Source organism: Sminthopsis crassicaudata, chromosome 2 (genome assembly GCF_048593235.1).
Source record: "Sminthopsis crassicaudata isolate SCR6 chromosome 2, ASM4859323v1, whole genome shotgun sequence".
NCBI lineage: Eukaryota > Metazoa > Chordata > Mammalia > Dasyuromorphia > Dasyuridae > Sminthopsis > Sminthopsis crassicaudata.
Genome location: NC_133618.1, coordinates 508,610,928 through 508,636,126, shown reverse-complemented (window position 1 = coordinate 508,636,126; position 25,199 = coordinate 508,610,928). Strand labels below are relative to the sequence as shown.

General features: G+C 37.3%; 1 protein-coding gene and 1 long non-coding RNA gene across 3 annotated transcripts in view; one reads left to right on the top strand and one right to left on the bottom strand.

The window, feature by feature from the left end:
* SEC16A (SEC16 homolog A, endoplasmic reticulum export factor) overlaps positions 1-19,072 on the bottom strand; it is a 50,234-nt gene extending 31,162 nt beyond the window's left edge. The window contains 4 exon segments of the mRNA XM_074294087.1: positions 2,570-2,667; positions 5,562-5,698; positions 7,446-11,216; positions 18,830-19,072. Of these exon segments, the coding sequence (XP_074150188.1) occupies positions 2,570-2,667; positions 5,562-5,698; positions 7,446-11,141 (3,931 nt within the window). The 5' untranslated portion in view covers positions 11,142-11,216; positions 18,830-19,072.
* Positions 19,073-19,376: 304 nt separating this feature from the next.
* The window catches only part of LOC141557831 (uncharacterized), a 39,657-nt gene continuing 33,834 nt past the window's right edge, over positions 19,377-25,199 (top strand). For both annotated transcript variants that reach the window (XR_012486907.1, XR_012486906.1), the window contains exons 1-2: positions 19,377-19,532; positions 23,668-23,800. This is a non-coding gene — a long non-coding RNA (uncharacterized LOC141557831). The remainder of the gene's footprint in view (positions 19,533-23,667; positions 23,801-25,199) is intronic.

Below are 25,199 nucleotides of genomic sequence, written 5' to 3'. Positions count from 1 at the left end.
CTTATAATAAGAACACATCACCTTCATGATTTTTAATACAATGTTTTTGCTGTCAAATTTTTTTCTTCTTCTTCCTCCTCACCACAAGCCCTAAAGCTTTGTAAGACTTCAGAAGAAGAGTAAGAAAGAAAAGGGCTTATCAACTTTCCTAACGATTCTGAAATCACAGGTAACAAAATAAAGGCCTTCAGAAAGAGGCAATTTTTATTATTGTAGCCAGTTGAAAATAAGAGCTTCATAAGATAGAGACAGATTTGGAAATGAACAAGGTTTAAGAACAAGGTACCTAAGAACAGGTTTTGGATTTCTGGTTAACAGCAAAAGATAGGAATTTCCTACCGATCTTCTGTAACTAACATGGCAAATAAAAATATACAATGCCTCAAGTCTTATACAGCTAATGAGAAAGGCTTTGAAAAATAAAGAGAAAGAGGGGCAACTAGGTGGTGCAGTGGATAGAGCACCAGCTCTGAATTCAGGAGGACCCAAGTTCAAATCTGGTCTCAGACACTTAACACTTCCTAGTGTGTGACCCTGGGCAAGTCATTTAACCCCAGCCTCAGGAAAAAAAAAAAAAAAGAAAAGAAAAGAAAAAGAAAAATAGGGAGAAAGAACTATTTTCATCCATCCACCATAGAGAATAATAGAGTAGCATAATGTAGAAAGAATGTAATAAATAGTAAATATGTCAGAAATTTATAGAAGAAAACATTTAAGAAAGGGGGTCAGCAACTATACAGATAGCCTCAAATGCCTACATAAAGATGAGCAGTGGATAATAAATCAAGGATGAACTAGAGATACTATTCAAAGGGAGACAAATTTGACATTACTGTAGTTTGGTGGAAGGGGTTGATGACTAGAATATGGTTTTTTAAGGATATACTTCATTCAAAAGGCTTAGAATAAGTTAAACAAAAAGATGGGGATAGGACTGAATATAGATCACAACAGTATTTTCACCTTTTCTTGTTTGCTTGCTTTTTCTCATTTTCCCCTCTTTTATGATTTGATTTTTCTTTCTTTTCTTTTTATTTTCTTTTTTTTTTTGCTGAGGCAATTGGGGTTAAGTGACTTGCCCAAGGTCACACAGCTAAGATGTTTTAAGTGTTTGAGACCAGATTTGAACTCAGGTACTCCTGACTCCAGGGCTGGCGCTCTATCCACTGTGCCATCTAGCTGCCCCTATTTGATTTTTCTTATGCAGTATGATAAATGTGGAAATTTATATAGAAGAATTGTACATGTTTAACATATATTGGATTACTTACTGCCTGGGGGAAGGTTTACAAAGGTGAATGTTGAAAACTATCTTTGCATATATTTTGAAAATAAAAAAACTATTGTAAAAAAAAAAAAAAAAAAAAAAAAAAAAAAAAAAAAGGTGGGATAAGAGTGCCAAGTTGCTATATACTTATATATAACACCAATTTCTATCAAGTTTTCCTCTAGGAAAAGCAATACTACCTTTGCTTCTGGAAAGAATCCAGAAGTCATCCATATTCATCATTCTAGTATCCTATGGCTCCCCCTGCATCCAGGGCTATTTCTAGTGAGCCTGATCTATATCTTGCCACTGGATCCAAATGACTCCAGAGGAGAAAGTGAGACCATGACTTTGCATAGCTCTCCCTCACTTAAATGCAATTCATTTACATGTTATAACATCACCTCCCTAAGGTCATGGTCTTCTTCAAAAACAAAAGAGGATTCTAAAGACTCCACTAAGCCCTAGATTTCAACCATTCCCCTTAGATGTAGTCTCTCCCTATTAGAATGTAAGTTCCTTGAAGGCAAGAGCAATATCTGCTTTGTATGTGGATTCCCAAAAGTTTAGTATAATGCCTGGTACTTTTTTCTGGCTGAGGCAATGGGGTTAAGTGACTTATCCAGGGTCACACAAACATAAGTACATATAGATATATACCTATGTTTACATATACACTTGTGTTTTCTCCTATAAAACAAAATAAACCAATTCCAGATGTGTCTATAGAGCTTAGCTGAGATCAAAACACACTAATAATAATAAAGGATCTCTGGGAATCACAGAAACTCTAACCAAGGTTAAATACACTAAAAGAGCAATCAAAACTAAAACTATGACAGGCACAGTTAGAAGCCATATTAGCATTTCCCACTATCTTTAACTGGAACAATGGGAGAAGAGATGGCACAATGGATAGAGCGCTGGCCCTTTAAGTCAAGAGTATCTGAGATCAAATCCACCCTCAGACATCTAATGCTTCCTAGCTGCTTGACCCTGGGCAAGTCACTGAACCCCAACTGCCTCAGCAAAAAACAAACAAAAAACAAATTTATTATAGCCAGGATCTGAACCCAAGCCTTTTCATCATATACAATTTTCTTCATTTACAGATGCTACTTTAACTATTCTACTAAATCAAAACTTAAAAAGAGACTATAACAAATTAGAAAATTTCAAACAAAATCATTCCAATTAGCATTGCTTAGTAATCTCTTGGAATATTACTTATCTTTGGACAATAATTACTCTACCCTCTGTTAAAAGGAATTGTTAAAATACTGTGATAATTTCTATATATACCTCCATAATCATACTGGCCGGAATAATAATTTGCATAGTAATCACTCTGGCTGCTCCATCCACCTTTGGAAGCATAATATGCTTCAGGATACCCTTGTCTGAAAAACATTAAATATGGTACTATTAATGTTTTTTTCCTAAAGCATGGAAAGATATCAGTTAAGGCAAATGTGCTCAAATCAACAAGAGAGAAATTATAGCTATCTAAATAGCATTAATTATGAAATATAGATTAAGAATGCTGATGCAAATCTACTAAATACCCAATATATTACTGATTTAACTTCATCACAAAAATTCCTTTAAGATGTAATTTCCCCTGTTGCATTTCTGATAGGATTTTTGTTTACACTAAATTTACCTCTTTAGGACTCTATCCTACCTTTTGCAAGTACTCTGGTACATATAAGTTTCAATTATTGGAAAATCCTCACTCTTTTGCCATGTACGAACAGTTTCATTTAGATTAAATCAAATCACCTAATAAAGGAATACTCACAACCGAGATCAGGGATTGAATTTGATGCTTGAGTTACAATGAGCCTAGAATGTATCCCAATGACAATAATGGTAACATACTCTGTGTGTATGAATATTTTTAAGGAATAGGGTAAGGGCAACAGTGAGTCACCCTAAGAGCTATCAAAATGAAATACTAAATTCCTAAAAACTTATAATCATAAGAGGGGAATAAATCAGGACTACCATTACAAAAGCAGTCTCAGGTTCTTTCACCTTTACTTTGTTAAGTGTGTTGTTTTTTTCCAGTATCATTTCCATCTTCAGCTTCTTGTAATTAATACTTATGTTAATCTGTAGACCAGTAACCAGAGAGAAAACTGGAAAGGCTAGAAGGACCTTACTTGCCTAACCTTCCTTTCTCTGCAACCTCTAAAAAATTCAAAAAAGTTCCCATCTGCTTCAGATTTCAGCATGTAAGGTTAATCTATGCTTTCTACATGGCAAGATAGAAATCTATAGAAAAGTGTTCAGAGCAGTGTTCTACATTTAAAAGCTTTGCAAGAGGACTTTTTTTAAAAAGGGAAAATTGTCATTGTGTTTTTATAAAGACTGTGCTTTAAAAGTATTTAAATATTTTATCTTACAAAAAAGTAGACACACAAGGCAGGTAAAAAGACAGGCAAAGCAAGGAGAAAGTTTTTCTTTTTCAGATAAAATATTTTTAAGATACACTATGTAATACAAAATTCTATTAAAACATCTGAATATTAATGTCATTACTTCATTAATGATTAGGTTCTCAGCATCACAGAGAAGTTTTATATCCAGAAAGCAAAATACAAATTTAAACCTTTTCTGTAATATCTACTTAAAGCCCAATGCTTCTGACACTGAGCAATCATAAGTATAGGATTCGAGGATGGAAAGAATTTAAATATAGTTGACAGTATCCATATACTCATACTTCTTTTTTCATTCTGGCCACTGATTATAATAGAAATGAAAAAGGAAGCAAAATTGTTCTCCATTTTGAAAGAAATCTACTCTCCATAATGTAAAACCATTTTCATAGATTTTATAAAATCTAAGCTGAAAGAAATGTGATAGATTATGTAATCCAACTCCTTAATTTTATAGGCTTAAAATTAAGTAAAAGTACAATAGAGGTAGTTCTAAAACAGATACACAGTAAATCTATAGACTAATGAGATAAGTCTTCATTATATGGAGTCTTACTACTAGATGGCATGGTCCAATCAGCTATTGAAAATTAATAATGCTACTACCAACTGAAGTCTAATATTTAAGTAAGTTATTCATAGCCAATGCTATATTGCTTCAGGGGGAAAAAAAAAGGAGATTGGCTAGGATGCAAATTAAATTTATATGTTAAATATCAAGAATAGATAGGGCAGAAACTATAAGTTAAAGAAAGAATTAGGCAAAACAAAAAGGAGCTACAGCAAAGGAAACAAAAGATTCCTCTTTCAAGGACATTAATTTCTAAAGAAAGCAATTGAAGGGGAAAGATTTTATCTTCTAGCACATATAGAGAATTTAGAATAGAATTCACAGATGCTATTTTTCCTATTTGAAGTCACAGAGTTTATTTATATAAATACACAATTTACAATACACATAAATATATGTACAATTATGTAGTAGGATTTTGTATTTATGAGTATACAAATTAAAAGTTCTCTAATTTGTAACTTTTTTTACACACACACACACAACCACACACACATAAATAATGTCAATATTATTACTCTATTCAGAACTATAAGTAAAACTAATACCACTTCAGCAATATTTACTCAGAAAGAAAAAGAAAATCCATGTCCTCAATAGGAAAACATTAACATAATTACTAAAATCATTTCCATTTTAAGGAGGAATGGATGTAAGCTCCTCTTTGCTTTCTCTCTTCCCTTCCCCCTTCCCCACCCCGAAAAGGACTTCCTCTTGAGACTTGTTGAAGAGCCCCGGGTGACCAGTTTGCCAAAATAAAAGGACGAATATTTAAGTACCCCTCTATTTTCTTCTATCACTTTTTCCAAGACTTCAGAACTTCCTCAAGTATTGGGGAAATTACATGCTGCTGACATTATTTGTCTATAGTAGTAAGCAGCAGCAGAAGCAATTTCCTTAGTATTTCTCTAAAATGAAGGAAATCACCCCCTTAAAAAAGGGGAGTATAGAGATCAGAGTATAAATTATACACAGATTCATTGCTACTAACAACAAGGAATCTGCTTTATCAGTTCACAACTTAGAATATAAAGTTAAATTACTGGCCTTATGATTTTTTTGTGACTTTTAAATGAACAGTTAAACATTGTTCTTACCATGTTAAAGTCAAGTATGAGTTAATCCTATAATCTATTTTGCATATTATAGCAAATTTACATTTGCTCATTCATGACATTTTAGGCTAACTATCTAGATGTATAAATTGTTCAAATCACTAAACTAAAAACATTTAAAAACAGAATATCTTAACTCGAAAAACTAAATTATAGTTCCAAACCTGGAAGATGGTCGATCTGAGCAGTGACTAGCTCTGGAACTTGGACGTTCTGGCTCAGCATATCTGTAGTTTTCTGCATAAACAGCACTTTTATCATAATTTCTATAACGAGGGTCATATGAGCCATAGGCATCCTCCTAGGAAAGAGGAAGTCTTATAAAGTTCATAAAATTACAAGAGAAACATCATTAGATAAATAAATCAGCAAAGTCAGTTTGAATAAAAATTTCTCCTTAAACTGTAAAAATGGATTTGGGTTTTTGAACAACACTCATAAAAAGTGGGATACTTATAAAATATCTAGTGGTAGAACTTTTTCTAATAGCAACAAGAACTACTTACCTTCACTAAATATATAAATTTTGTTTAAAGACTGCCAACAAAGCAGCAGACCAGTTCTATCTGTGGTTAACCTGACAGGCTTCTTCTGCAGTTATAAAATTCTTTAAGATTCCATGATTCCAATTATTAGTCACCTCTACTGAATAACATCCTTCCAGCAACTAAATGAACAATATTACTTATCTGAATATTCTAGAACTAAACTAAAAGTTATGACAACTGGTTATACATTATGTTCTTCCATGGTTTCCTCAAGGCAAGTCAAAGAATCTCAAGCTTCTCTCTATATATATAAATCCATGAATATTAACATGTGACTAAGTATTATAACTCATAGAATAAGAATCTCAGGCAAGAGGGAAATGAAATGATTTGAAGTGAATCTTAGAGGAAGACTTGTAGAGATTTGTATCAGAAAGTTGGACTAAGAAGACTTTATACAAAAATGGCCAAATCCCTCCTCCCTACCTCAGATTCTTTCTTTCTCAATAATCAGTCACACATGGCTGTGGAAAGTATAACAGAGTATGAATAGAGAAACCTGCATTTGTATTTCAGTCTTAACACCAACTAGTTTTGTGACTTAAAAATCACATCTCTCTTGAGCTAAGTTTCCTTATCTATAAATGGCAGAGTGGGGGAGAAGTAAAGGGGACTAGTAAGAGGAAAGGTCTTGAACTTGATGACCTCCAAGGTCATGAAGCTAAAGTTTTATTATTCAGGCTTATTTTCTTCATCAGGCAAATAAATTAATTTTGGGTCTGAACAGAGGGATTTTTCAAAATCTTCATTACAAATATCACTTCATCCTAAACTGAAGATTAACTCTAGCACCTCCATGGAAGTAGTCCAAAAGTGACCCAAGATTCTTGAAGGTTACACTAAGAAAGACAGGCTCTATTGACTTCAATAAGCTTTAGGTATGGGACTGTGGGAGAGTGTTGTCTAAGGAAAAGATCAGTTAAGTTCAGAGAACTTAGCCACCAAGTGAGAAATGTTTTTTTTTTTTTTTTACCATGGCAAATCATCAAGACCATCTATTATAATGTATATTAATATAAATTTATATTATATATATATAAATATATATGTATATATAATTAATCTATAATAATTTAAAGGCTGTAATCTACATTAGTGGAGAGGAGAACCCACACATGGTGAAATCATACATCAGTGAGGCACAGAAGAAACAATACTAAGTGTAGAAGAAGCAAGTTTTTTTGTTTTTACCTTACCTGTTAATTTTAATCAATATTAAAGAAAAATATATATACTTCATCATTTTTCTAGGCTATGACTCCATTAGTTTAATATGATTCCAATTAGGTTAATAGGACTTCCATCTTATGTTAAAATGATTCAACTTATTTCTAGTTACTTATAGTGGTCTTTATAATAAAAATTAAAGCAAGATTTCATAAATATATACACTTGCTACCATCTAATTCAATATTAATATATATCTTGCCCAAACATTAGAATAAAAACTATGAACAGTAAGATAGTTATATAGTTAAATAAAAATGCACCAACACTTACCGGATAATAAAGGGAAGCTGTTCTAGGATCTGAAGGATAGGGTGGTGGATACTGAGGTTGGTAAGCATCATAAAGATGCCGATAATAGTAATAAGCCGACACATTCTGAGGTGGACCGAAGGCATTATGAGGAGTCTGTGATGGTGCCCATTGCGGTTCTTGCTGACTAGCTGGATGACCAGGGGGAGCTGAAGTTGTTGGAATACTAGATGGCTGTGAGAGCTGCTGCCGCTCCACCTTACCCTGGCTCAGCAGCTGGGATGAACTTCCTGATGGTAACAAATCAGGTTGATTTCCAGAATTTGAGGAATCAGATGCTGTTGTCTTGGGCATTTGAGCAGCTGATGACCCTTGTTGCTGAGGAGGTAAGGTCTCTGGCTGGGATTTATCAAGGGCAATCTGATGCTGAACATCTTTTGTTACCTGTTGGTAGAAATGTTCTTTATCATGCAATTCAGGCCCAGATAGACTTTTATGATTAGTGATGACTTGTTGAGAAAAAGTTGGACCACCAGAATGTGCTGTATTATGTGCTCGAACAGAATTGTCTATACTGTGATTTTCCAAAGTCCGATTCAGTGTAAAATCAAGGGCTCCAGAGGTTTCTTCCTGATAATTGGTGAGATTTGCTTTATTAGCATGGGGTATTAGGGTACTGTTCACTGGTGGAACTAACATTACACTGGTGTTTCCAGTAGGGAAATTAGTTCCCGGGGAAGCAGGCAAACTAACCACTGGTTTAATAGCATATTCAGAAGGAAAACTTTCTGAATTCTCATTTTTTTGACCTTCTGGAACCAAGTTAAGTGGCATCTGATGAGATGGTGGTTGAACTAGTAAGTTGGGAGATTGATTAGAAATCATTTCAGAAGTGGTACCAGGACCTTGTAAAAAATTAATATGGGAATGATTGGTAGGTAATGGTGAATTAACAGAAGACGTAGCTTGAGGCACAGACAAAGGAATATTTTCCCCAGGTATGCCAGCATAGAGAGGCTGACTGTTTGGGGTAGACTTGTCCCCCACTGCAGGATCTTTGCAAGAATGATTATTTTCATTATGACTTAATTGATTAGATAAGGACATAGAAAAATTAATGGGCTGGGTCAAATTATAGCTCTGATTAGGCTGGGCAATCAAGATTGGTTGATTCTGTAAAGATTCAGTGGGTGGTGAGGACAATAAACTTGCATAACCAGAACTTGCCTGAGACTGAAGGGCCTCCTCTTCTCCCATTTTGGGAGGGTTCTCAAGATTTTCAGAGGACACATTGCCATCTTGAGGGGGATGTATAGGAATAGAGCCTGGTTTACATGGCTGCAGACTGGATAATCCCTCATCTGGAGGTTGAATAATTTCAGAAACCCGTGTTTTAGCAGGTACATAAAGTGCAGGAGCAGCTGGTGCAAGAAGGACATTTCCTCCAAAGTTAGGTAGTTCATTCTGTGCCCACAATGTAGTTGCAGGACTCTCACACTTTTTAGTGGCACCTTGAGCCCTTGAAGACCGTTTCTCAGATGCCATGGACACATTTTCCAAAAGTGTCCCTCCACCATGGGGAAGCACATTAACAGCTTCATTAGTTGTTGTAAGAGGCAAAGGATGTGCATGAGGGGTAAAGAATGTTTCCATGTTGTCTGGAGGTTGTTCTAGATTACCTGGTGATGCAGCTGGTACTGTAACAGTTGGTTTACTATTCTGCTTGGAATGATTCTCTCTCAGTTCGCCTACCACGTTTGCTCTATCTGCCTCAATAGATTTTACTCCAACTCCGTGGGACCTTACAGGTTCAAAAGAACTATTTGCACTTGTCTGAAATATTCCTGTAGGTTTAGGAGGGCTTGGAGTTGGAGGCTGGGAGAGATTGCTATGATAATTCTTGTTTATGTTATCATTTGTTTCTCCTACTAAAGGAGAAGAATCAATCTGCTTAAAGAAACTATCTGAAGTCTCATCATTAGGCTTCCCAACCTCTTGCTGAATAAATGTGCCAACTGATTCTTGGGGTCTTGATGAACTAGAAATACTCCTATGACTTACATTACTATAATTAGAGGATACACTATCAGATCGAACCGGATGAGGTATTGAATCAGGTGCCTCTAAATTTGGCCCTCCTTCAGCATAACTTACAATACTGTGCTTTGAAACTGACTGCCCTGGTCCATATCTGAATTGATCATTTGGAGAAGGATTTAAATTTGGGGGTTCACTTGGTGGAACTTCTTGATTCTGAATGCATTCTAAGTTCTCAATATTTTCATATTGTGAGCCAACGGCACCACAAGTTTTAACAGTACAAGCCTTGTCATCGTTAACATAAATGTCACAGTTTTTAGTGGTATGTTTATCATGTTGGTGACTTGTAGACTGAGAAAAATATTGCTGGACCTCTATTCCCTGTTGAGTAGACTCACTGGCTGAACCTTTAGGAACTGAAGCCTGAAAAGGAACATTTGTTCCAACCTGCATAGGATGAGGAAGGTGGTGGCCTCCATGTCCAGAATTTGGTAGAAGACCATCAAAGTCAGATTTAACAGTAGTATCTGGTTTTTCTGATGAAAGATTTTCCTCATTTTCTGCTTCATCCCCTTTGAAAAACATTGTGATAGTGCCTGAATTTGCTTCTGGGAGTATGTGACTGCTTACAGCTTCAGTTCTATACTGTGGTTGGTTTTCTAAGCTATTTCCCTGAGCAATGGGATTAACTAGAGTAGGGTCTGTTAAATGCTGTTTACTCACTCCTAGATTCTGCCTAAAATCCTGACTGGACCAACTATTATTAACTCCTGGATTTTGTCTAAACATATTTTCAGACTGAAAGTTATTTGCTGCGTAGTTGTTATTCTGAGAAGGAACTATCTCATTCCTTTCACTGATGGGTCCTGATGTAGAAACTAATGGAACATGTTGTTGATGTCCAGGAACTTGATGCATACTTGCTTGAGGAAGAAAATGAGAACTACCAGAAGCAAGAGGAACTGCACTCTGAGAAGGCTCGGTGTATGGTGAATAATTCTGAACTGAAGACTGTGGACTTCCTTGAACTGGTCTCCACTGAACTGGGGTTTGCTGATGAGATTGAGGAAAGAATGATGTTGTAGTTGGTGCTGGAACACCACCATTTGAATCTTGCCGACTTAGTGGCCTACGAGGTAGAGGCACACCACTCTGAAGATGTCCCCCAAAAGAATTTTCAAGTCCTGCTCCAGGATTATAATGTGAAGGAACAGATGTTGTCTGAATTCCAGTTTCTGCAGTTGGATGAGTTTCTGTGCTACTATTCATAACATGTCCAGGTAGCACAGCAGGAGTCAATACATTTGTAAATGAGTCAGTATTTACTCCAGGTTGTGATACAGGTCCAGACAAAGATGTATAAAGTCCTTGTGAATTGTCCCCTGCATGGGTATAAGGAACATGCATACCAGGTGGCTGAGAAAACATTGGTGGAGAAGGACCTTGCATAACAAATGAGTTGCCTTTGGATGGACTGCCTAATGCTGTTCCTTGTGGAGTCTGTCTGCCAAATGCAAAAGGATCTGTTACAGGTTGCACTGGGCCAGCTACAGCAGTCACTGGTGCATTAGCTCGCCTGCTGTATGGGCTGTTAGACCAATACGTATTACGAGGACCTCCTACAGGAGGTGGTCCTCCCGTTCCAGAAGGAACAGTCTGAGGTGGTGGCTGCATCATTCACTTCTTGCCAAGTCAATCTTGTCAAGTCAGATGCTTTTTGCCCAAAGAAGCTGAAGACAGGTTCTCCTTAAGCTAGAAAAAGAAATTAAAAAAAAAAAAAAAAAAGTTATAAATAATGTATATTCAAAGATCACTTTATAAAAAAATTCTTATTTGTAACGTGCTCTCCTGGCAGTTACAATTACTAGCTTAATAACCGGTAGCGCACTCAAGAACAACCACGTGTAATCTTAAAAGCCTTTATTATACCTACTCACATAATGCCCTAACTGATGCCCTGACTTGTTGGTTCCCAAGTGAACACCTGGTCAGAAGACCCATGTGTTCACTACCAAAACCCTTACCTCTTTTGGCTATCCATCTTGGCTTGGCCACCAAGGCTAGGGAGCCAGGGTGAAGAGCGCCAGGTTAAAGAGGACCGCCTGCTGCCTGCAGTGGGCTTACATAGGGCCTGTGAGGTCACACACATAGCCAATCAGCAAGAGAGTCACCCATTACGAAGCTATCTCAATATGGCCAGGATCCCGCCCAAGGGCAGTCCTAATATCCACAGAAATTACTTCCGGGCCTCAATCTCCCGATGCGCTGTGGCACCCATTTAAAGGCCCCTTACATAAAGTGATTTTAATTAATTTATGGACTTACTAAAATACAATCTTGCTAGTAACAAAATTTTTTACATATGCTTTATCACTAACCCCATATTACTTTCACCAAAATGACAATTTATCTAACTTGTTTAACAACAGGTTGAAAACCACCAAATTAAAGTACATCACTATATGGTGTGGGATTTTTCTATTCTTAAGAATTACTTTGAAAAAAAAAATAAATATCAACCAGAAAGCTTTTCATTATAAAAACAAAAGGAAATGAGATAAATTTCATTTAATATTTTTTCAACTAAAAAGTTATACCATAATATAAAGTGCCTCATTCTTTTAATAATAGTTTTTAGCAGCTTTCATTTATACTTCTGCAAACTGCTTTACAAATATTATCTTATTTTAACATATGACAACCCTAGTATTACTACTCTCATTTTACAAATAAGAAACATAGGAAAACTAAAATTAATTTACTTGCCCTTAGTGACACAACTACTAAGAATTTAAGTCATGATATGAACTCAGGTATTTCTGATGCCAAGTCCAACATACTGTACCACCAGCATCAGTGGATAATTGATGGTTCTAGGAAGCAGCTAGGTGACACAGTGGATAGAGCACCAGCCCTGAATTCAGGAGGACCCGAGTTCAAATCTGGTCTCAGACACTTAACACCTCCTAGCTGTGTGACCCTGGGCAAGTCACACAACCCCAGCTTCAGGGGAAAAAAAAAAAAGTGATGGTTCTAAATCTATCCTATACCAACACACTGTTTATTTTAACAGCCAAAATAATTGCAGGCAACACTGATTAAAATAAAAACCCTTATTTTAAAATAAGCTGAAAACCAAACATAATTTTAATATACCATCTAAATATCAACCTAAAGTCCCATTTATAAACTTCAAAATTGACAGCATGCCAGCATGGAAAACAGTGAGGGAAAAAAAGATCTGTATAATATGCAACACATTAAGTTTTAAATGGAAACAATCTATGTGAGCAACTGTTCACATGTATAATACCAGTTTGCACACTTTGCTTAAAGTCTTTATTTTCTACTTCTTCATCTTTTTGAGTTTGTTTTTGTTTTTTATTTTGCTGAGGCAATCGGAGTTAAGTGGCTTGCCCAGGGTCACACAGCTAGGAGGTGTTAAGTGTCTGAGACCATATTTGAATTCGGATCGTCCTGATTTCAGGGCCGATGCTCTATTCACTGCACCACCTAGCTGCCCCTTCCTTCTGGGTTTTTTAAATAGTTTATCTCATCAAATAAACAGAGCTGCTTAGATAAAAACACTCTTTGGAAATGTATGTGAAAACCCTCAAGTATTATCAAATTATTATTGCATTACTTTGACCTTTCACTATTTGTCATATCATCTTTAGTCCATGTCCTTACTCAGCTTTCCTAAATATTGATTCTAATAAATCCTTTACTTCTTTTATACAGTGCATTTTACTCATAGCACTTAATACCTAGTCATATATAGTAGGAGTTAAATAAATGCCTGTTGATTGATTTATTTCAAGCTAAGCTAGAAGAATTATATCAGAGCAAATAAGAAAATCTACAATTGAGCTTTATATTGCTTGATGGTAGAACAAATGAAGAAATCTTTCTCAGGTACTAAGTACTTCCTATGTGCTGGGGATACAAGGAAAGCCAAAAAACAATCCCTGGTCTTAAGGAGTTTCCCAGTCTATTCTGTTACTAGTATTAAATATAAGTATGTAAATATAAGATATTTTTTATCTTATATTTAATGTGCTCCAGGAGAAAAATTCCCTCATCACTCTGCCTCTTCAAAACTATATCTCTGTATGCAGAAGCTAAGGCTTCATCCCACTTTCTCAATGTCTGACTTTGTTAAGAGGAGCTTTGTCCCCAGAGATTTATTAATTCAAATTAACAGTGTGGTGCAGCAAGAACACTGTATTGAAAGTTAAAGACCTGTATTTTATCCTTGTTTCTTTCTTAGACCTTCATTTCACCAACCAGTCTAGGGAAAATAAGTGAACAAGGGGTTGTTGTCTGAGTCTATAAATACAAAAGATTTGACTGAATCCCAGGCTTCTAAAGTCAAAAACTCAACTGCTTAACTTATAAGACAAATCTTACCTGAATTTCATTCTGAGGTTTTTAAGTTTTCACTTACATCTCTACTTGATTTTTAAAAGTCAGGAATCTTGTCTTGAGGAGGGGGAAAATAAGGGAGAGAGGAAGAAAAAAACAAACAAACAAAAACGAACAAAATCTTATAAAAATGAATGCTGAAAAAAAAATTTTTACATGTATTTGGGAAAATACAATAGTATTGAGAGGAAAAAAGACAAGAATCTTCCAAATTTTATAGGGTATGACAGCTTAGAAATATTTTATGAAGTTAAAAAAATTATCTGCCCACAAGTTTTCCCCCCAATATTTTTTTTTTAGCAATATGACAGTTGACAATACTCAACTTTACCCCAAATAACCTCCAATTTGAACATTCTACTTCAAGGCACCCTCCCTTTATTAAACAGTAAAACAATATACACAGATATTTAATTACTAATAAGTATGTCACTTTATTCTGTAGGAAATTTTACATTGAATAAAATTACTCATTTTCAACTCAACTTCCCTTTATAAAGGCAAAAAGACTGTTTCAAAGAAACCAACTTATCTTCCCTCAGATGAATTATTCATAAACTGATCTCATCAATTAAGCTGAATTGTATCTATGTTAAATATTCTAGTACAGCTCCATTTTTTGCACATATGCTTGCTATCACCCAGATAAAGGAGCCACAAAATAGGTGCTCTTAAAAATGTTTTAGGCTATAAGCATTTAAATTTAAGTATCAAGGAAACTCCTATTCTATCAAATACACTTAGGAAAAAAACAACCCACCTAACTATAAAAAATTCAAAGATTTTTTTTTCTATTTTTGAAAGGTTTTTACAGAATCAAGGATTAACTTATAAGTTATCTTATTTTTAAAAGACTTTTCAGTGGAATTTAAAGAAATGTTGTTTGTAATAGAATTGTTGAAATAACACAGTCAACAAAAGGCATGAAGCATTTTACCTTTTGACTTCTTTTGCAACACTGTTCTCATTACCAAAGATAGAATAATAAAAAGTGGTGGACACAGTCAAGATAAAGTTGAAATGTACAAAAATAATTTTAAAATAATAACCATACACCAAATGACTCTGAATTGATTTACTTTCTATGCAGCAACATCACAAGATAAGAAATGTTCTAACATCCTCAGTCATACATAGTTAAAAAAAAAAGTCAACTAGCAATACATATCCAATCTAACAAGCAGTTTATAATTTAAAAGTATAATACTGTATCAACTAATCTCAAAATGCCTTCTAATAAAGTATTCAGACACAAAGTTTTCTACTGTGGATATTTTCAGAAAAAAGGGGAGAACTTAAATTCCTCTTATAATAAACTTGTTAAAGATGCAACTGCAATTTCCCTTGTAGGAATACCCAGGCCACATACTTTCTCTGAAAGAAAAAAAAAAAAAAAGTTCCTATCATATCTAAGAGTAAATGCCTAATAAAACTGTACCTAAGGAAAACTTTCTCATCTAGAAAAGGAACAAAATATTCACCTATTGAGGCATCTCAGAACAGAGACCAAAGAGACTACAAATCAGAATGCTAAAGAGTTTCAGATTTCTTTTAAGAAGTGAATTTGAATCTTTTTAAAAAAATAATTTATGAAAACAAACACCTGAGAGTACATAGAAAACTGTCAAAAAGATTCCAAAGACTTAACTTGTTTAAGACCTTCGAAGATATTGTTAACTTAGCCTATAGGTAAAGGAACAACCCAAATCTTTTAATTTCAACTCAGCTCTGGGATGTTTTTATGACCTGTGGCTCACATTCAATCAGTCATCACTTTACATCTATTAGATGTGAAGTCTCCAACAGCTCAAAGTACAAGCTGTAAGGTAAGCAAAGTCATGCTAAGATGTTCTATACTAAAATTCCCAAACCTTGTTTTATCTTCAGCAGCACATCCCTCCATTAAGTTGGTTAATAATTGAATCCCTGATATTCAAGTATAAATCCTAAATAATCATACCAAAATAAAGGTCCTAAAAGAGTTAGCTGTATTACAGGATTGCCACTGAGTTTCAAGCTCTACAAGGAGATAGGATAGTTGTTGGCAAGCAATACAGGATCTACATACCTATCCCCCAAATCAAAACACCAAAACATTTCAATTCAATTCTTAAGCCTAGAAATACACTAAAGCTTCAAAAAAGAGGCCTGGACTAGGATTCAGGAAAATGGAGCTCTAGTCTAGGTCTGCCTTTAACTGTGTGACTGGAAGTAATTTCAGTTCAAATTCCTTAACCTGGCAGTGTCAAACTCTGAAAATGACCAGAGTCACAGGGATTATGTAACTGTTGTTAACTCTGAAAAATACCAATCAGCTCACAAAGGTAATACCCCAACTGTTATATCTGAAAAATAAAGTAAGTCTTCTCAGTGGTTTCCTTGACCTGGCATTTCAAGATCTCCATATGGCACCACCTTACTCTTTAGTCCTTATATTATGCTAGTGAGCACACTGCCCTCCAACGAAATAAAACCAACTCACCCCCAAAATAAGACTTCTCAACCCTCTGTGTGCCTATTTCATTTCTTATACCTGGAATGTGCTCCTTGCCTCAGCCTGGTGAATTTCAATGCAGCCTTTAAATTGTATGTATCATTCCCTGGCAAACCAATCAATAACCTCTCCACTTAGTCCTCACTCAACACTGTTTTGTATCTATTTATTGTCTATTACTTTATCTGTGCTTGTACTATATTACTAAACTGTAAACACTTTTAAGGGTAGGAACCAGGTCTGAACTTTGTATTTTAGCTAGCAACTAGTACAATTCTATGTATACAATAGGCTCTTCATAGGATTTCCAGTTTTAAGAGATTTTAAGAGTCATTAAATGAAATTCCCTCATTTTGGAGAGAGGAAACCATTAGTTCAGACTTCCCAAGGGCACATAGTAATAAGTGCCAGGGCCAATATATCAGCCCAAGTCTTACTCTAAATCCCCCAAACTTCTCATCAGCTTCCTTATCTTAAAGAGAATAACATTTATAGCGCTTCCTTCGGACTTTTTTTTTTTTTTTTTTTTTTTTTGGATGAGGCTTGGTTCTCACAGTATGAAAAGAGAGAGAAAAGGGGAGGATAAACCATAATAAAAGCTAATACTAATCGGAAACACTGGAGAAACATAGTATAGGGAAATTAATTAGTGCTGGACTTTAGGAAACCTGAGTTTTACTTTTGATACTTACTATGCATTCATTCTCTCCAATCACAAGCCACTACCCTTAAGGCTGGCCCTCATCATCTCTCACCTGAATTATTGCAAAATCCTTCTAATTGGCCTCCTGGTTCCAATCCAGCCTCTATTCAAATGCCAAGTGATTGTCCTAAAGCAAATATATGACCATGTCATATATACCTTCTATTCAACAAATTCCAGTGACTCCCTCTTACCTTCATAATCAAATTTAAAATCCTTGGTTTAGCAATCACAGAACTTTACAACCTGGCTCCTTATTACCTGTCTATGGTCTTCTCTCTATGGTCCAGTTGCACTGGCCTATTTACATTTCCTTGAAGAGAACTCTCTGTCCCCTGACTTTGTGCTTTGTCCTGGCTGTGTCCCATTTCTTTGCTTCTGCTTCTTAGCTTTCCTGGACTCCTTCAAGACTCAGTTTAAACCCCACCTTCTACAGAAGGCCATACTTAGTCTTCCATGGTGCTACTTACTTCTCTCTGAGATAACACTCCGTTTTATTTATATCTAGTATGTATGGAATTATTTGCATATCATCTCCTTCATTAAAACATGAGATCTTTCAGGAAACTAATCCTGTTTTTGCCTTTATTTGTGGCACCCACCTCTCCCTCCCCCTGCTTTTGTAAGGTATAGAACACATAGCAAGTGCTTAATTCTTGTTAAATGAGACTGATCACTAGTAAGTCACTATCTGGAAAAACTATTTCTTGTAAGACAATGTACAAGAAAAGAACATACAAGAAGGAAGAGTCATAGAAAAAAGTTAATCTGGCCAGAAGAATAGCTGTTGGGAGTCGCAAGATCAGCTTTCTAAACATGATTCTGGCACTAATTCTTTATGTGACTGTAGGGAGGACACTTGCTCTCTCAAGATCTCACTTCCTTCCTGTCCCAGTTAAAATAGGAGATGGAATGGATTTTCTTCTGAGTACGGCAAAATCTGGGAGTTGGAAGGGATCTTAGAGATTCCTTATTACAACCTTTCCCTTTATAGATATGGAAACTGAGGCCCAGAGAAAGTACTTTACACATAGTAGGCACTTGATAAAATTTTAACTGAACAAGAAACGACTCATATACAGGTAGTAAAAGAATCAGGATTCCCCCAAAGGTCTTCCTGCCTCCAGGATCCAAGGGATTTTCAATTGCATGAAGCTGCTTCCCCCAGGGACCAGAACCACCGGGTGCTGAAAAAGGCCTGGAATCCTAGTGCCCGGCTCCTCCTGCCATACACACCCGCTGCTTCCACCCCTGCAACAACGCTGTCGCGGGGTCAAGGATTCGGGGGAGGCAAGCAAGGAGCAGGCGTGGGGAGAGCTTCCGAGGGGGCTCCCTGTTCTGGGATTGGAATCCTGGAATGTCAATGCTGGAATGCCCCCTAGGAATCAGAGGATGTCAAGCTGGAAGGACTCTTGAAGATCACTCAGTTTCAATTCTCTCATTTTACAGACAGAGAAACTGAGGCTCGGAGAGCCGACGAAACTTGTGCAGAGTCACAAGGTAATTACCATTCAAGCCACTTACATGGAATCAGATCTTCTGATTCCAAACCCTTGGAGGGTTCCCCTTCCCCTCTGCCCGGCTCTTCCCAAGTCCGGGAAGGCTCCCCGGAGGCGGCAGCACCGGCAGGCTCTAAAGGAAGTGCTTGAGGAGTTGGAGACGCCCGGTGCTTGCGGCGCGTCCCACCTTCGGACCGGACTTAGCCTCTTCCCTGACGACCCCCACTCCCCTCCCTCTGCTTACCTGACAAAGTCCTGGTCGGGCCGGGCTCCCCAGTCCCACAAGCCCGTCGCGGGAAGGCCGCTGCGGCCACACCGCCGTTCCCCGAGAGTTCGTCCGCCCGCTCCTCTCAGCAGCCGCGGGGAAAGGCGGTGGCGGTGGCGGTGGTGGCAACGGTGGCAACAGCGGCTCTGGCACCCCCCAGCGCAGACCCCACAGCCGCTGCAGCCATCTTGGCACATCCGGCTCCGGTTGCCTCGGCCGCCGCCGCCGCCGACGTGTCCGACCCTTACGTCACGGCGTGACCCCGCTTTGTCCCGCCCCCGACGCTGGCGTCCCGGTCTTCACGGAAGTGGGAGTGATTTCTTGCCGGGGAAAAACAAAACAAGTTCTCTTTGTACAGTGAGATGTGTGAAAAATTAAGGTTCTTTACCTACAGCTCAATGTGGAAAATCTTTCTTGAAAGTTGGTTCCTGTGCCCTTCTCCAGGAACATTCGGCTATTTCCGTCAATTACGAAGCGATCCGAAGCTGGGGAGGGTTAAGTGCGCGTGCGCTCTAGTTCGGCTTTTTCCCGTGTAAAGCCTCGGAACTTATTGACGGGTAGGAGACGCAGGAGACGGTGGCCGATTTTTGGACACATGCGCAAACACGCAGCGTCCGCGTCAAAAACTGTCGAAGGCTTCCGAAGCCTAGATTCTTGGTTACTTAGGCAAGCTTGTCATCAGGTGGGTTAGCTTCCCTGCGCTCATAAATTCAAATCTCACTACCGAGAGGCTACATATTTTGTTTGGCTCACAGATCTGGAGCAGTAAGAGACCTCGGAAACCATCTTTTCCAAACCTTCATTTACAATTGAGGAAAATTAGGAAATTGAGTGATTTGCCCAATGTCACAAAAAATAGGGAGAGGCGGCGTTTGAACCTAGGACTTCTGAGTCGGAATGCAATGCCTCCCCTGTCTTTGGGATGAGGTCAAGAACAGGGATAGACAGAACAGATGAAAAGCAATCAAAATAAAATCTGTTACTGACACCCAGCGATGCCTTCTGTCAGCTTTTGCTTTAGGCTGAATTCAATCTGCCTCAGTCTCTCTAGGCCACGGTAGCCTCTTCTGTAAAACGAGGAGCTGGGGTTTGATGACCTTAGAGGGGGAACGATCTAGAAAGCAGGGACTGGAAAGGTGTGGGGGCCGAGACAGTAACGTTACCGTCGGAGTTTTAGAACAGGGAGCAGTTTTGCAAGCTTGACCTCAGTAGGGGATTGCATCATTGCACCAAACCTCAAATGCTGCTAGCGCTGTCTGGTTTTTTCTTTAGAGGATTGTGAGAGCACCTCCTACATTGCAAAAATGACTAAGGCATTAAGTGGGAAAAAAATAGTTTTGTCATTTGTTCCCCTTTCCCTTTTGAATTAACATGATCAAATAGAGCAATTTCACTCTGTGGGGATCTTTAAAAAGTTTGTTTGTTTTTGAAAAGTTTAAACAGATATAATGTAGCAAACTGTCATTTCTGGTAAGTTAATATTTACATGAAGGGATCTTTTCCATTTTAATTCAACACGTCATTATTTGCACAATTAAGGTGGTGCCCAACCTGAGCCAGATGCCACGAAAGCAAGAAAAAAATAATTCTTTTGTCATAACTTGGCTGAGGTGGATAGTGTATCATTATTGTTACAAATGGGGAAACTGAGGCCCAGAGCTATTGCGCTTACCCAGCACTTGACCCCAAGTCTCTACTCCTTTCCCAGGCTTCCCACTGTTTCAGACCTGTGCTCTGAGGAGACTGTAGTCTTGCAGGAGAGACAGGGCTACTGTTCATGCTACACAATTAAATGATAAAATAAAATGTGCAGTGATAACCAAAAGTAGTAGGAGGCAGTCTGAGTACTCCAGAAGTTCAGAGAAGAAAGAAGCCAATGCAGGGAGAAGGTTTCTTGGAATCCTCAAAGGTATCAGGAGGTAGTAAACAAAGGTAGAAAATGGATTTTGTTTCCTTGTAAAAATCAAATCAAAAAAATGGTATCCAAAAAATTCTTAGTTTGAAAGGGAATTTACAGCTGGTTACAGATCATCTCCAAGTAAATAGGAGCATATCTTCTATGCAAAAGCCTTCTAATTAGTCTCCCTACCTCAGGAAGGACCTAACTGCAGTCCATTTTCTGCTCACCTGTGAAACTGATCTTCCTGATCTTCCTGTCTGACCTCTCCCCCCTCCCCTCCCCATCACCCCATTCACTAAACTCAAGTGGCTGTTTCTTCCCAGAGTCAAATATCAAATCCCCGCTTTGGTTCTTAAAGCCCTTGATAACAGGGCCCTTTCCTATCTTGCCAGTGTCCTTAGACTTTACTCTGCTCCATGTACTCTACAATCCAATGACACTGACCTCCTTGCTGTTCCTTATACATTATACTGAACTTTTTCTGGCTGCCTAGAAAGCTTTACCTCTTTGTCTCTGCTTCCTGGCTTCCCTTAAGTCTCAACTAAAGTCCTGCTGTGTGCAAGAAGCCTTTTCAGTTCTCCTTAATCCTGGTGACTTTCATCTGAGACTGCCCCTAAATTTATCTGGTGTATGTCTTACATAATAAGGATGGGTTGTGGCTTTTGGGGGGGAAGGAGGAAGAAGGGTTCAGGGAGTAGATAGAAAGATTGTTTACCTTTCTCTTTGTCCACACAATTAATAATAATAATCTAACATTTATGTAGCACCCGTTATGCTCCAGGCAATGTGCTAAGTGTTTTACAATTATCTCATCCTCACAACTAAGGGGGAAGGAGGGGAGGTGCTGTTATCATCCCTATTATATAGATGATGAAACTGTAACATAGTGGTTAAGCAACTTGTCCAGGGTCACACAGCTAGTTAATGTCTGAAGCCAGATTTCAGTTCAGGTCTACCTAATTCCAGGCCTGGCACTCTGTTGCCCATCACACCCCTGAGTCTTAATAGGTACATAATAAGTTCTAGTTCATTTACTGATTGTTTTGAAGAATTTCCAAAGGAAACTTTAATAACTCATTTATTGTGTACCATTTGATAAATCACTTCTTCTTAGCTGGGCCAAGCCTCAGATTCTACTGTCTTAAAATAAGAGGTTTAGACTAACTGCTTTCTAAGGTCTCTTCCAGTCCCATTCTGTATAGATCTCTATTAATTGGTGCTTGAAGGAAAACAGGTTGATTTTCTAAATGGGAGAGCTATCCAAAGATCACTACTGGCCATTGCCTCCATGGAACCTGAGTGACTGGGTGGGAAAGAAAGCCATCAGGGACTGACCTTTTTTGGTAGAAAACAATGAGCACCTAGATAGAACCAATAGCCAAGTTGTTTCTGTATGACTCAGTAGCCAATATACTACAAGAGGGCAGAAACTACAAAAAGAAAAACCCTCAGTTTAATCTGGAATGTTGTCTCCTTTATTCCTTTTTAAAAAAATCTTTTGGGGGCAGCTAGGTGGCACAGTGGATAGAGCACCAGCCTTGAATTCAGGAGGACCTGAGTTCAAATCTGGTCTCAGACACTTAACACTTCCTAGCTGTGTGACCCTGGGCAAGTCACTTAACCCCAGCCTCAGGAAAAAAAAAAAAAAGAAGAAAAGAATTAACATGAAAAAAACCAATCTTTGATCTTGCCATGTCTACAAATAATGTCTGGCAATGATTGTTCTCTATTCATGTATATTTAGTAAAGGGTTTTAGATTTCTTTATTTTTTCCAAGACAGTCCCAATAGACTTTGGGTAGAGCTATCTGCATTCAGAAAAAGAACTATAGAGATTGAATGTAAATCAATACATGCTATGTTTACTTCTTTTTTCTGTTTTTTTTTTCTCTCTCTCCAATAGTTTTTCCCTTTTGTTCAGATTTTTCTCTCCCAATGTGATTCATAAAGCAATGTATATTAAAAATAAATAAATTTTTATTAAAAATATTTCTTTAAATTTATGTAATCTTAACTTTAGAAAGGTATCATGATATAGAGAAGAAAGGGTTGCCCTCAAAGACAGGAAGATCAGGGTTCAGGTGCTACCATTAACTCATACTGGCTGTTTCACTTACCCTCTCTGTGCTGAAATAGAAACAGGGACCACCACACCATACATAAGGTCCTCTGTGCATCAATCAATCAATATTAAATGTATACCATATACTAGGTACTATGCTAATGGCTGCAGATACAAAAAGAGGTAAAGAACAGCCCCTCCCCTCAAGGAACTTAAAATCTAATAGGAAAGACATGTAAACTATTATGTACAAACAAGCTATATACAGGATAAATAGAAAATAATTTAAAAGAGGAAAAGGACTGGAATTAAGGGAAGTTGGGGGAAGACTTCCTACAGAAGGTGGGACTTAAAGGAAGCCAGGAAGATCAGTAATTGGATAGAAGGAAGGAGAATAGCCTAGTAAGCAAGGGAGACAGCCAGAGAGAATGCTGGGAGCCTTGCTAGAGTAACAGACAGGGATCAGGTATTACTTATTGACTTAGGTAACCACTTGTTAATATTATCTTTGCTCTGCTGTATTTTCTATTTAACTTTCTTAAATAGTTCTCGTTACATTTTCATTTGATTTAGGCTACTTAGTGTTGCCTGTGTGTTTTGTTTTATCCTTTGCTCCAAGTACCTGTCCAAAACCATGAGTTACATAGAAGATTATTATTATATTATATTGGGAGAGGGAGTCTCCTTACTCTCAAGGTCCCCCTATTCTACTGCAATCATAGATCCACCCCTTCCCTAATCATGGTTTGTTGTTGTTATTTTCAGTGTTCTTAAAGTGTAGGATCATAAGATTTAGATTTGGAGATGGGAGAAATACTTGAGAGTATCTAGTCCAATTTTCTCATTTTGCGAATAGGGAAAGAATCTGAGGTCCAGAGAGGTTGTGACTTGGCCAAAGTCACAAAGACAACAACAAATGATAGAGCTGGGATTTTATGCTACGGACTCCAATTCCAACCCACCACTGAAACAATGTGGACTTGCATCATGTGAGTCTGGTATATCTTTTACTTTTGTTCTGATTTTTTTTATCCCACAACATAACTAATATGGAAATATGTTTAAAATGATTGACCGTGTATAGCCTATATTAAATTGCTTGCTGTCTTGGTGACAGGAAAGCTATGGAAGGGAGGGGAAAAATTTGAAACTCAAAATCTTGCAAAAATGAATATTTATATAACTATTTTTACAAGTAATTGGAAAAAATACAATATTATTAAGTGGGGGAAATGTTTAAATAATTTTTTTAAAAGAGTAATGAATAGTTGGCAGAAAATATGAAAAAGGAAGCCAACTTAAATGGTGGAAGACCTCTCCATTGGGGGAGCCTAGGATGAGGAATATGATGTAATTGCAATTTCCTTCACAAAGGGAGATTCCAAATTAATATAACTCTAAATTCATTAAAAATTGTCTGTTGCTTTAAAAAAAAAAAAAAAAGTCTGGTATATGCATGGGGGTGGGAATACCTTCTGGGAGCTTCAGGCATGGATTGAAATCATTTACATCAGGGGTCAGTCAACAAATATTTATTAAACATTATGTCAGGCCCTTAGAATATATAGAAAAAAAAATTAAACAATCTTTGACATGAAGAACATTACATATTGGAGTAGTGGGGAGGAAACAGGATATTATAGGATCCTGAAGTCATGAGTTCAAACCTGCCTCAGACACTTAAGGGGTCCTAGGTTTGTGAGCCTGGGCAAATCACTTAACTCCAATTGCTTTGCAAAACCAAACCAAACCAAACCCATATTAGGGATAGCTAGGTGGCAAAGTAGATAAGATCTGAGTTCAAAATTAGGCTGATAGACTTACTAACTAGGTGACCTGGGCAATTCATTAATCCTACATGCCAAGGAAGGAATAAACTTACATATTATTAGGAAACAATATGTACATACAAAAGTATATGCAAACTAAGTAATAGATAATTTGTAAAGGAGGCATCAGCAATTTGTTAAGGGCTCAGAATAGGTCTCACTGAAGAGAGAATGCTGGAGCAGAGCTTTAAAGGAAGTGAGACTCCAAAGAGGCAGATAGGGATGGAATTCCAAGGTTTGCTTAGGCAAAAGTATAGGCATAGGAGATGAAACCCTGTGTATAAGAAGCATCAAGAATCCTTGTTTGTCTGGGCCATGGTGTATATAATGTGTAATAAGCCTGAAAAGATAGATTGGAACTAGATTGTGAAGGCTTAAAAAAAAAAAAAAAAGTTTGTATTTGATCTTTGAGGTAACAGGGAGCCACTGAGGTTTATTGAGCAAAGGAGTAATGTAATCAGAGCTGGTTTTTTTTTTTTTTTAACAATATTAATTTTTCAGCTGAATGAAAGATGGATTGTAAAGGAGAAAAACTATATTCAGGGAGATGAGTTAGAAT